A 13,718-nucleotide genomic window follows, 5' to 3' on the forward strand; every position below is an offset into this window, starting at 1 on the left:
TGTTTCCTTAAAGTTTTCCGTGGATGCTCCGTTACGATTTAGCGTGCGCACTGCACTTTTGACTCTAACTTTTTCTGCGCAGGTTCAGTAAATAGGACCCCACTTTTCTTGATTACCTTTCTTCGTAACGAAGTCCCGCCAGCTGCTTTCCCTCGTCCGCTTTATGTCTGTCGAGTATTGTTTTCGTAGTGTTCTGTATTTGACGCTTAGGGTATTTTTAGCTAATTCGTCCCTTTCCCTTCGATATACCCGTCTGGCTTAGTACACCAGCTTCTTCGCGCGTGTTAATTTCCTGGTCCACCATGGGTATGATTTTACATGGGTTTTCCTACGTGGGATCGCGGCTTCGCAAGCTTCTAAGATTGATTTGCCAAGTGCAGAAGCATACCTTTCCACGTCCTCAACCGATTCCACTCCAAGGCCATCAAGGTTTGTGCATGCACACGAGAAAAGGATTTCGTCAAACTTTTCCCAATTGGCCAACGTTAAGTTGAACCTCTTGGGGTCTGCCTGTGCGTCATCCTTCTCCCCCGACTGAGCTCCTAGAGTGATCTCGATCGGGTAGTGGTCAGTATTCTGCACCCAACTTCTCTTAATGGACCAGCTAAGAATGCTACTCACCAGTTTAGGCGTGATGAGTGTCACATCGATATACGAACTCCCGTTAGTTGATTCAAACGTCGGACCCTCCCTCGCGTCGTTGATTATCTCTAACTCGTGTGCGTCAATAAATTGCTCTAACTTTTCGCCACGCGCGTCGTCAGTCTCGGATCCCTATCTCTCGGATTTCGCGTTCACGTCCATTGATATTAATACCCTTTTCCCTCTCAGTGCTCGGACCACTTTCTCTAAGTGCTTTAAATGCATGTCTATTTCGTCTTTGTACTGGAAATATGCCGAGACTACGAAGAACGATGTGTCAGGTCCTATGATCTGAGCGTATACGTAGTGAGTTGTACTAAGTTGTGATAAAACCAGCAACTGGTATTTTGGATTTGTTAAGCAAATGGCCGCGTATGGCCTAGACCTGGTTTTGTCAGCAACTTGTATGCCGCAACCGAAACTAGGTATTTTGAAACTATTATTACTATGTGCTGCGTATGGCTCTTGTAGAAGGAGAACATCAATACGTTTTTCCTCCCACAACTGACTCGCCTCCAGGGTCCCAGCTCTGTCGTTCCGCAAATTCGCCTGCAAAACTCGAAAACCTTCAACCCCCATTCCCCGGGTCGCGTGCGGAGACTTTTTATTTGACCTAACGCCCGGCGCGAGCCCACCTAAGTTTGCCGAGTTCGCGGACCCTCTGAGGGTATTTTTAGTTGTCCCTAAGCATCTTCGCCGGTCGATGCTTCGCGAGCAAGATTCGGAAACCCCCCTTCTACTTGGATTTACCTCTTCTAAGTTCAATCGCGTGAGTTTAACTAAACAGGGTCGCGTAGCTAGAGGCATTAGCTGTTTTATACGTAATGCTTCCGCGAGCTTACACGAACGCGATCGCGATACCGAATTCGCGGGCCGGCGATGAACGAGAACGTCAGATAGCAGCTCGTTCGGAGAAACGCGGTTGGCTATTCTGGCGCTCCGTCGAACGGTCGAAAGAGTTTGGTGACCACCGAACGTGGGTGCGTCACCTATCCGAGGCTTTGCCGTATTTTCCTGACCGATTTATTTAAGTTGTAGGAGCTTGTAACACCTACAATCGAAAGCGCAGGGGCAATTTTTGGTTTGGGGTAACGCATCGAGGGATGCCTTTCAATGTTACCTTACTTATGGCGGGACCCACGGAAAGGAAATTGCTTGCTTAACTATGTTCTCTTAAGTTTGTCCTCACTCCCTTAAGAGAGTCATAGTTACTTCCGCCTTTTTTTTTTTTTTTCTAAGCACAATCGTTATTTTTTCGAAGTTGGTGACTTTTTGTTTTTAATTTTTTTTCTCAAAAAAAGACTTCAATCAATTTGACAACTATTTCCGCTCATCCCGGGCAGGGCCGATTTTTTTTAATATTTTTTAAAAAAAAAAAAAAAAATTTTTATTTTCGAAAATTTGACAATTTTTTTTTCAATTAAATAAAAAAAAAAAATAGGAAAACGGTTGACCCTGAAGGCCATCCTTGCAACTTTCTGCTAATTCCATATCTGGCCGCTTAAAATCGCAATTATGCCGTTTTTGGATTGAACAAATAAATTTCAAAAAATTCTCAAAAATGTTTTTCAAAAGATAGAAAAGAATGATAAAGTTTCAGCTAAATTTAAAGGGGTCGAGTTCAAATGTGGTCGCCTTGGCATGGAATACCCCATGTATAAAAATGAATAGCTGTGCGTTAGTCTCGCTAAGACTCAAAAACGACTGGACCGATTGTAATAATTTTTTTTTTATTTTGTACGTCATCAGGTATAGTTAGACGGTGGTTTAGAAAAAAAAATAAAAAGTTGAAAAAAAAAATCCTAAATATTAAGAAATCAAAAATATCAAGAAACATCAATTGTTTTCTGCTTCACAGCAGTATTTCATTTGTCACCTACATAAGTCTATCTATATATATATATATATATATATATATATATATATATATATATATATATATATATATATATATATATATATATATAGATAAAAATGAATAGCTGTGCCTTAATCTCGCTATAGTTTAGGGATGTTTTCGAAAGAAATAAATTTTTGAAAAAACCGAAAGTTTAGCTAAGGAAATCAACAGATCTAAAATTGTTAAACGTCTATCTTCTGTATGTATGGACAAAAAAAAATTTCATAAATTCAGTGTTCATTTTTTAGGATCTTGATTTTCAGGCGATAATGAGAAGCGAGTTTCATTTAATAACTTGACAAAATTCTAACCGCGCTTCATGCAGCCAGTATTTATTATTTATCGAAGTAGATTAGAGTTTAGATTGATAATCGTTGTTCGGAAGGTGTTTTAAAATATATTGTTGGTGATACGAAGTTCACCGGGTCAGCTAGTATATATATATATATATATATATATATATATATATATATATATATATATATATATATATAAATATATATACTAGCTGTTACCCGCCCGCTCCGCTGGGCGCTTTATAGAATTGTATTTTTAGATCTAGCTTTGAAATTTAATTGGAAGATTGTTTTGATTTGCACAGATTCCAAATTCCATCAAATTGGTCTGTATATTTTGTCCACATGATTATTCTAGCTAAAATTCATTGTAACTGTCAATGTGCAATCACTATAACATTCTCGTGGCTTTCTTCCAAAAATGAATATTAATTGACACAAAGAAAAAAAATTTTAAATGAGCATTGTAAGTTTTAGTTAAAGTAATTGCAGGTCTCATAAGTGAAGTTGAAATCTGACTAGCTTAAATTGTGACGAATTTCGCTGTTAATTAAAATTTCTTCCGTAACATCAATTATACATAGAAAATTATTTGTACTTGTTTTTTACGAATTTTCTTAAAATGAGTAGCCAAATTTTTTTTCTATATCTCATGTGTTTAGAAAATGCAATGCTTTTAATCTGTTACATTTTCGCGATCCCGTAATAAGAACAATTCATCGGTTATGTGATCAGCAAAAAAAAATGTATGTAAAATTCTTAGTCGACTTTTTTGCCGCTGCCAAAGAGACGATTGTTGTAAGAAAATATCACTATTACGGAAGAAAAATATTTAAATCCGTTGACCTTGGAGGCCATCCCGGTATTTGCCTGTTTCTCTTCAGATTCTATCAAATTTTATATTTGTAGGAACTGTATTTAAAGAATATGAATTTTTTGACAATTATTACTCCCGCACTTCTATGTGGGGGAGGAATTTCGTAAGATCCTATTCGAGATAATTTCTACATTATAAATAAAAGATTTCAACAAAACTTCGAGTCTATAAAAACTATCGATTGGAAATGAGAAATTTTCATTGTTAACGCCCCCACCATCCCTTTTGGGGTTAGAATTCGAGAAAATCCATTCTCAGCTGAACTTGACATCATACACGAAGATTCCTACCAAATTTAGAATCTGCAGGAGTTACAGTTTGGAAATTTAAATTTTAGATTTCAACACCCACCCCCGTGTTATGTCCACCCTCATTTTTTTTCTTTCTTTAAATTTAAATCACCCGCGCAGATGGAAGATTTTTCCATGCGCGAAAGCCACAATAAAATAGAAGCTACGCGACTGCTGGTTAACTAGCGGAGACTTCTGCAACCTCAGCACCGCGAGTATTTAAAAAGGCGACCAACAGCCAACGCGTAGTCTTAGTTGGTTAATTCGACTTCCGCGTTTAACTGACGGGCCCGTGCCTTGTAGAGTCCTTTGCTTTAATTTACTCCGCACTTAGAGGAAGTTTGGACGCGGTTTAACCGGCAGGCCACGTATTAGTCGTTAATATTGTCTACGAGTCGGGATTCTCAAAGTTCTAATTTGCCCTGCACTTAGGCGAGAGCTCGGTCAGTAGATAAAATTTAGAGAGTCAAAATCTCAAAGTCTTAATTTGCCCTGCACTTAGGCGAGATTTTGATCAATAAGAAAATCTAGAGAACCGGATTCTCAAAGTTCTAATTTGCCCTGCACTTAGGCGAGAGTTCGGTCAATAAGTAACTTAAGATCTTTTAAAGCTAAATTTGCGCACTTTATCCTACGAGGCACTGGAGGACGTTAGCTTAAATTCAAATAAAATTCATTATAATAATTTCGACTAAATAAAATTTGTGAAAGTGTAAAAGTTTTGGTGTTAATTAAAATAAATCTTAAAAAGAAGTGAAATCTGTTTTAAATAAATTCATTTCATAAAAATAAGAAGCCCTTAAAATAAGCAGCCCAAATCCATCCACATCCATCCGCTGCAAGGAACAACCGGAGGGCCCATTCAAGGAAAAGGCGCTAACAGCAGCCCCGGGATCACGGATCCGGTAATCAGAAATAATCCTGCAAGTAGTAAGTACATCTATACTCAATAAAAATCCGTGCTCAGTCTCAAACGAAGGCGTGGTAAATTCGTCCGTTCGAAAACGTCCCACATAAATGATTAAACAACGGAATTAAAACCTCCGTTGCGTATTCTTTAATTCGTTAGTCCAAACCTCCACCGTTTACGCTACCACTTAAACGCCCTTGGACATAACATAAAGAACACTGGTGGCAGCGGTTGGGATTTCGAGTACGAAATTATTTAACTTTTGTTTGAAAAAATTTATAATCTTTAAATATTTCCTCTTTTTCTTTTAAATCTATCTCTTATTAAAATCAAGTAAATTCCACTGTTAAGTAAACTCTAGTTTTGACAGTTTAAGAATCTCTTTCTTAAAACCTAAAATTATCATTCTTTTATTCTTAAATTTTATAAATTTTCAAGTCTCATTTAAAATTCTTAAAATTTTTTTATATATATACCATCAACTCCAGAAATTCTAATTTTCGTTTAACATTTTTTTTTGTTCACATCAAAGTTTTTCTTATAATTTGCTAAAGAATTTTCTTTTCATTTATTTAAAGGAGTTATAAGATTTAAAATAAAATCATTTCTTTTTATTATCTTTTTCACCTTCTATTATAACTTTCTTCTCTTAGTCTAAATAATAGAATAAAGATTAGCTGACGTTTCTTTATTCGAGGTGCGGCTCGCATCACGCGGACTCGCACGTGTATCTCTTGTCAGCAGAAATATTGTACGTCCATTTAAAGAATTCTTTTGCTAATTAAGCAGTTTTACGGGTATTATTTTTAAATTATATTATTCAAATTTTATTTATAGAAGTTTATTTTTTTTGTCCCTCATCACTAGTTAACAAGGACTTATTTTGGCAAAAAAAAAATAAATTTATTTTGAACCTTTACATTTATACTTACATACTACGAGAAGGGTGCTTTAAATTTAGCACCTTCTCTTATACAAAAGCTTCCCAGTTCTGGAAAGGTGCTTAAAAAGCACTTTCTTTAGCTGAGAAAATTTTCACGAAACTCAACTCTTGGAAAGGGTGCTTTGAATTTAGCACCTCCCCTTGATCACACCGTTACTTGGCTAAAAATAAATTTTTACCAAAATAAGAAAGAATATTTAATAATTTGAAAAATTTTTATGATTTTTTTGGTTTTCTCCCTCTTCGTAATTTCTGTTGACTCGAGATGCTACAATGGGAATAACAAGACATTTTTTGTATATAAAATTTTTTTTTGAACTCTTACATTATTTCATTATATTAAATTCTGCTAACTAAGCAAAAAATTAAATTTCACTTCGAGTCACCAGTTGATACATTAGCGTAATTTGACTCCAATCTTATGTGAACCTTTTTATATTTTTAATTAATAATAAAATTAAAAGATTCTTTTTGCTGGAAATTAGGGATTGGTCAAGCTGTTAGAATTCCCTTTCAAATTTTTTATTAGTACCTTTGCTGACATAAAAATTTTTTTTTCTTTAAAAAAAAAAAACGAAAAAAAAAAAAATTTTTTTTTATATTTTGTCGCCTTTTTTTTTTAACATTAAATTCGCTGACAAATAATAAAAATTCCTTTTTCATTACTGTCTGATTAAAATATTCGATTCTTCTTTTATTACTATCTCGAAATTGCTTATAGTAAACACACGTTTTTCAACTCTTCCGTGTCTATCCGTCCGTACTCAACATACTGCAACTCTATACACACGATAACTAATCTTTTTATCCGGTGTATTGTACTCTACAGCTGTGATCTACTTACCTAGTGACCGATAAAAATACATCGCGATTTAAATCATATAAAATTCGATTTTTTTATTTTCCTTTATTTCGAGTTCTTTGAGCGAAAACTTTCTTCTTAACCTTCGTCTAAATTCAAATTTACCTAGAATAGTTAAATTTTACCTCAGGTTAGACCACCCTAGGATCGTGGAACTCTTCGAGGACGAAGAAGGAACGTTTTTCGTCCCTTGTTCAAACGATTTTCCGTTTGGAATCATGGCTAGAAGAACTTTCCGTATCGACGTCTCTATAAACGAGGAACTTCTTAAAACTCAAATACAAACATTGGCCAAAGAGCTACACGATGCCCTCCCCTATTTTAACGGAGAAGGGCCAAACGCAGTAAAAGACTTTGAATTGTTTGATGGGATAGTAAGAAATTGGCTACCGAGCATCCCAGCAGACAACCAAGACTTCTTCGCCCGTCGTATAGCCCAAAAACTATATGGACGAGCCAAGAGATTGGTTGAACATGTCGAATTAGGCTCGGTAGAAGATATCTCACTAGTCCTAGGTCGAAAACTCAAAAGAGGCGACCCATATATCATGTGGCAGAAAAATCTAGCTGCTGCGACTCCAAAAGATACGGAAAATATTGAAGATTTCTACTACCGGTTAAGTGAGATGGACTCCCATCCTCGTAAGATAACGAGGACTCCCAGCAATTACCGGCAGTATCCAATGAGTCAATATCGGAATTATCAGAATCAATACCCTCGATCAATTCTGCAAAATTCCCAGAAGCAAGTCTTAGAACATCAATCGACTATGACGGAACCAACGTTTCTACCGAGACTGGAACAACAATCAATCCAGATCAACTCGACGTCATCAGCAGAACAGCAGAACCCTCAATTGATGACCGCAGGAGAGCTACGAGCCCAGGCGAGAACGAACCAAAGTGTCTAACTACAGGAAGAGGCCCTACAGTCCATCTACAAAGCCCAGCACTTCGAAAAGGCAGAGTAAACGCCCTTCTCGACACCGGTTCCGACCTTAACTTACTCTGCATCGAAGAACTATGCGACGAAGTCCTCTGTAACATCGAAAATACAGGAGTAGTTGGAGGTATTGCTACGAGCTCAATGCCTATAACCGGTTCTATCAGTCTAAAAATATTCGGAGTTAAAATCACGTTCCATCTCGTACCAAAACCACCCGGCGGTTATAGAGCTATCCTCGGAAATGAATTTTTTATTCAAAATCGTGTAACCATCTTGTTTTACTGGAATACTCTAGTAATGAAAAACAGACCTATTCAACCAATACCGATCATCAACTCACGAAAGTTCCCCGAGCAAAAGATCCTCGCTCTAGGAACCGGGCCAAAGGTATATATCTCGTGCAATCTGCTCCTAGGTAATTACCAGCGATTCCTCATTGATACAGGGGGGGATGTATGCCTCATCAATGTATCCGCTTTAAAACCCAAAACGATTATCGACACTGGAAAAGCTAGGAAATTCCGAGGTCTCAGCGACAGTACTTTTGAGACCCTAGGAGTAGTTAAATTAAAAATTCTCAATATCGAAGTCGAATTTCAAGTTTGTCGGGAGGATTTACCATTCTCCGGAGTGGGAATCCTGGGAAACAATTTCCTTAAAACCGAAAAAGCTGAAATCTCTTATGACAATCAAACTTTGGTTTTGTTATCTTCTCCAACAAAAACAACCTCCTTTAGCCTTGAAACAAAGCCTTCTTCACGGTATACATTACCACCTCGTATGAAAATAGTAGTGGCAATACCAGTCCAAGACTTCGAGAAGAATGAGGGATATCTCCCTCGAATGAACCTTCCGGACGGAGTCTTTGGAGGAGAGGCCGTTGTCAAGGTAGAGAATGGGTATGCCACGTGTATGGTCATTAATCTTAATTCAAATCCAGTCGACATAATCGGACCCCAAGCACTCGAAGATTTCGAGTTCAGTAACCCTAGTTCAGACGGCGACGAGTCCGATGACCCCTCCATCAAAAATTCTAGTCGTATAGCCAATACGGAAGTACGTATTAAGACCATACTTCAGAAAATACCCCTAGGTCATCTAAATGAAGAAGAAAAAGAACAAGTTCAAAGCCTTATAAAAAATAACCACGATGTCTTCCATCTCCATGGAGACAAGCTGGGTTGCTCGAAAAATTTCATCTGCCGGATTGAAACGACCACCAACGAACCGGTGAGAATAAGACAGTATCGATTTCCACCAGAGCATCGGGAAGAAATCGCCATGCAGGTCGAAAATCTTGAAAAACAGGGAATAATTAGAAAATCTAACTCTTCGTACAATTCACCTTTGTGGATTGTACCAAAAAAATCTAATGAACCTTCTATAAAAAAATCTAGAATGGTTATCGACTTTAGGCAACTAAATAAAATCACTAGAGGGGATGCCTATCCTTTACCTCTAATTATCGATATTTTAGACCAGTTAGGCGACGCTAATTTCTTCAGCGTCTTCGATCTCGCCATGGGTTTCCACCAGGTCCCAATGCATCCCGCAGATGCGCCAAAAACGGCATTTTCTACCCCAGATGGCCACTGGGAATATTGTTGCATGCCTTTTGGCCTAGAATGCGCTCCGTCTATATTCCAACGAATGATGGATTCCACCTTAAGCGGGTTGAAAGGGACGGAATTATTTATTTATATCGACGATTTAGTTAGCTATGGTAAAACCCTAGAAGAACATGGGGTGAGAGTTCAAAGATTATTTCATAGATTGAGAGAAGCGGGTCTCACTCTCCAACCTGAAAAATGTAAATTTCTCTGTCCGGAAGTAGATTATTTAGGCCACGTAATAACGAAAAGGGGCATAAAACCAGACCCGAAAAAGATTTCATCACTTAAAAATGCTTCACGACCTAGAAATCATATGAAAGCCAGAAAATTCATGGGACTTGCCAATTATTATCGAAGATTCATCCAAAATTTCGCTGAAAGGGCCAAGCCCATAACAGATCTTACGCGAAAAACAAAGCCTTTTATATGGACCGAAGAAGCACAAATTGCATTTAATGATATCAAAAATGTCCTCTGTGAAGACTCTTTCCTAAAATATCCAGATTTTAACAAACCCTTCATCCTAGCTGTCAGCGCGTCAGACTCGGGAATATCCGAAATTCTCAGTCAAGCGACGACAGTGGGGGACGATGACCTAGAAGGAGACGGAGAGAAAATAGTGTCATGTGTCTCACGCGTCTTTCACGACACTGAAACCCGATATACAGACGTAGAAAAACAATGCCTCGCGGTAGTATACGCGATTCAACAGTTCCGACCGTATCTCCAAAAACATTTCACTCTAATAACTAGTAGCCCTTGTATCACCTGGTAAAGAGATAGCGTAACTATAACCGAAAGACAAGCTAAGTGGCGCTCCAAATTAAGTAGATATAAATTTAACGTTGTAGTCCGCCATAAAATCACCGAGCAATACGCGGAAGGGCTCTCTTATAACCCAGAAGGGCGTTCAGAATCTCCAGAACTCGCAATAAATAATAGTACTGAAAATAACCCTCTAGCGCTACCGATTTCTGCTATACCGAAATCAAAAGGATCGGGTAAGAAACTCTCTGACTCGGAGGCGATTCAAGCGGTCAAACGCCCTGGTCGCCCTCCGAAACCTAAAAATAGACCAAGAGTCAGCAGCGCTCCTGAAGTAAGAGAGACCATTGCCTCTCGTCTTAGGAAAAGGGAGATGGGAAAAACGCGAGTCCCACCGAAAATAAATTACTACGAAACTAGCAACCTCGATATAACTTTAGAAGACTTAGAGAAGACACAGAAAACCGGAAATGAAGAACAGGGGGACGACGAAGTCTTCCTAACAGCTTCCACACCAGGACCATCCACAAGTAATCCGACTCCAGACATTGGCCAAGAGGGGGACGACGAAGCAGAGAAGGAAGATGAAGCTGAAAAGAACAACGATAAGATCGTTCCACAAAAACAACGGCGAAAAACCCAAGAACTAGTAAAAATGCTTGATGAACTCTTCAAAAGACGACCTCCAAAAGAAAATGTCTACACAGAGAGAGCACTAGAAAGGATCCGTAGAGAAGAAGCAATATCTAATTACACTCCCCAAGAGTATGCCGAAATAAAACGGACGAGCTCGGAGACCGCAAAAACAATTCGTGAGTCCTTAGACAAACACCCAACTCTCTGGCGAAGTGAAGAAGACTCGTTAAATGATGATATAATACCCGAAATTAACGTCGACGAATTTCTGAGAGATAACAGCGACCAGTTTGAAAAAGGATCAAGCAGCAATATCAGTCCAGAAGAAACCGAAGGAATCGAAGATCACAGCGAAACGGAGCCTCCCATCATCTTAAAACCTTCGACTTCGGTCGACGACATAGATACGAGAAACAAAAATAATTTAACCCCTCAGAACGTAAATCGATCACGGTTTATCGGATATTTAGGAAACGGTCCAGAACCCCGAACTCCAATCTTCGCAAGAGTCTTCATTCCTGACGAACTAGCGGCCATGGGTATCCAGTATGACCATACTAGCGGCCAAATCGTAGATGAAAACGGTAAAGTCATAAACGAAAGGGTCAAAACCGAATCGGCTAAACCCAACGACACTCTTACCGAAACGGAACAGGGACAAAATAGCGAGCAAATAAATAATAATAATAAACCGCACAGTAATTCAGAAAAGTCTAGCGATTCAGATAGAAATAAACGCGAAACAACTTGAAGCAGAAGTAATACAGTGGGGGACGACATAGGGAACCGCCGATTTGGACCACCCTTTGTCGCCTATGACCCTCCAACTTCCGACGAGGCTAAAGATATTTTTGCTGAAAGGCGCCATCGACCAAGAATATCTTCACCCTTGAGTTCAGACGAAAGTATACCGCCAAAAGGGTCCGAAATAAAAATCAAATTTTCAAACAGCCGAGACGAGCTTACTTATACCCGAGACCACTTAGTACACTTTTTAGCAGCTGATTGCGAGATAATAAAACCCGTAGCGAAGCTGCTCCGCGACTCAAAATTTATCAATGCCGACGACCTTCACGCCTCAAAACCTACAAAGGGGGACGTATTTGTCACCAAATTAGCTCGTTGTAAAATCTTCACGGTATTTATCAAAACAAAACATTTTGAAAAATTAGACCCAATCGACCTGATCGAAGGATTGAGAAATCTTCGACAGTCGATGCACAAACACGATATCCATTCACTGCGCTGTGCAAAGCAGGGAGATGAATTTGACGATTTAGATATTCAAGCTTATTTATTACACGAATTAAGAGACTGTCCAATAACAATTACCTTGTGCGAAGGGAACGTCGAGGTACCAGACGAATCCCTTCGAACAAAAATAATTGAAGAAAATCATAACAGCTTAATAGGGGGCCACAAAGGTGTAGTAAAAATGTATTGGCGTATTCGCAAAAAATATTACTGGCCGGGAATGAAAGATAAAATCTACAATTATATACGAGCATGCGAGATATGCCAGAAAAATAAACTCACGCGAATAAAGACAAAACAGCCTATGTCCATCACAGACACACCTTTTGAACCTTTCGAAAAAATTAGTATAGATACGGTAGGACCTTTACCTATGACCCTTATGACCCCTGACCCCTAACAATCCAGGATAATTTTTCCAAAGCAGCTGCGGCAGTTCCTCTCCCTGATATCAGAGCAGTAACTGTTGCAGACGCTTTATTAAATCATTATATCGCTCTTTATGGGTGCCCTCGCGTAATTCTATCAGATAAGGGCACCTCATTTACAAGCAAACTAATTCAACAGCTAGCCAAAACGCTGAAAATTCAAAGAATAACAACTTCTTCTTATTATCCCCAATCGAACGGAGCCTTGGAACGATCTCACCAGCCTTTAGTCGATTACTTACGGGCTTATGTAGATAAATTCAACAACTGGGATCGGTATGTCCCAATGGCAATGTTGAATTACAACACCACCGTGCATACAGCCACGAAATTTACACCATATGTAATTTTGTACGGAAGAAAAGCTCAGAGTCCGACTCAATTTCCGGACTTTAGTAAAATCGAATCATATAACGATTATCTAGCAGACTTAATTAGTCGAATTTCCGAAATTCAACGAATATCTGCGGAAAATATAACGAGAGCTAAACACGAGTCAAAAGTCCGATTCGACAAACATACACACCCGGCAAAATTTAATGTAGGAGACCTCATATATACTTTAAAAGAACCTAGAAAAAATAAATTAGACCTTTATTATACCGGCCCATATGAGATAGTTGAAATAAACGAAATGGGAAATTTAATAATAGAAAAAGAAAACAGGAAACGGAAAATACTCCACCCGAATAAGGCTAAACCAGCCAGCCGCGAAAAATTTGACTAAAAAGGAACCCAAGTTGTTTGTTTCAGATATATAACAGCCAATACAAGTTCGACATGAACACCGTAGTACTCCTCTTCCTGGGGCTTGGATACCTAGCATGGAGCGCAGGAGAGACGAGAATAAAACCAATGGAAGCCAACCCAGGCCTACTCTATGACCCATTCAAGAAAATATACCTTATTCGCGAAGAATGGCAACTCATTAGTTCAATTAACATCGAAAAATTGGTGAACCTGTACCCACACTCAAATCAAAGTCTATGTGAAGCCTATGGAATATGCTCAGCAAAATTCAACCATTCAATCTGCACGTCATATTTGAGGGTCAACAGCCATCGAGAAATACAAGCAGAAATCCAACAAGCTCAACACCGGCTGAGACAACTCCTTGAAGATCCTCAACTAGAGGAACTCGACTCACAAAACCGCACCAAGAGAGCTCCATGGTTCGGATTCGTAGGTACAATAGCTCGAGAACTGTTTGGGACCATGGACTACAGCGACAAAGAGCACATCACTAAGGAAATAGACAACCTATATCAAAACAATAGGGAATTAATACACTTATCTCAAAACAACATTCACATCATCAAGAGTGAAATAAATGAGATCCTTAAACACGAAGCAAAC

General features: G+C 38.7%; 1 protein-coding gene across 1 annotated transcript; it reads right to left on the bottom strand.

The window, feature by feature from the left end:
• Positions 1-258: 258 nt before the first annotated feature.
• LOC123267976 lies at positions 259-1,449 on the bottom strand. The gene is made up of 2 exons (XM_044732860.1): positions 817-1,449; positions 259-774 (listed from the first exon to the last, which is right to left on the bottom strand). The coding sequence occupies exons 1-2, from the start codon at positions 1,447-1,449 to the stop codon at positions 259-261; spliced, it is 1,149 nt and encodes a 382-aa protein (XP_044588795.1).
• Between the last annotated feature and the right edge of the window lie 12,269 nt (positions 1,450-13,718).

This window comes from Cotesia glomerata, linkage group LG6 (genome assembly GCF_020080835.1).
Source record: "Cotesia glomerata isolate CgM1 linkage group LG6, MPM_Cglom_v2.3, whole genome shotgun sequence".
In the NCBI taxonomy this organism is placed as follows: Eukaryota; Metazoa; Arthropoda; class Insecta; order Hymenoptera; family Braconidae; genus Cotesia; species Cotesia glomerata.

Coding starts and splice junctions, on each gene's coding strand:
- LOC123267976 (XM_044732860.1), bottom strand. CDS start 1,449: ATGCCTCTAGCTACGCGACCCTGTTTAGTTAAACTCACGCGATTGAAC. Junction 775..816: donor GAGCACTGAGAGGGAAAAGG/GTATTAATATCA, acceptor TCCGAGAGATAG/GGATCCGAGACTGACGACGC.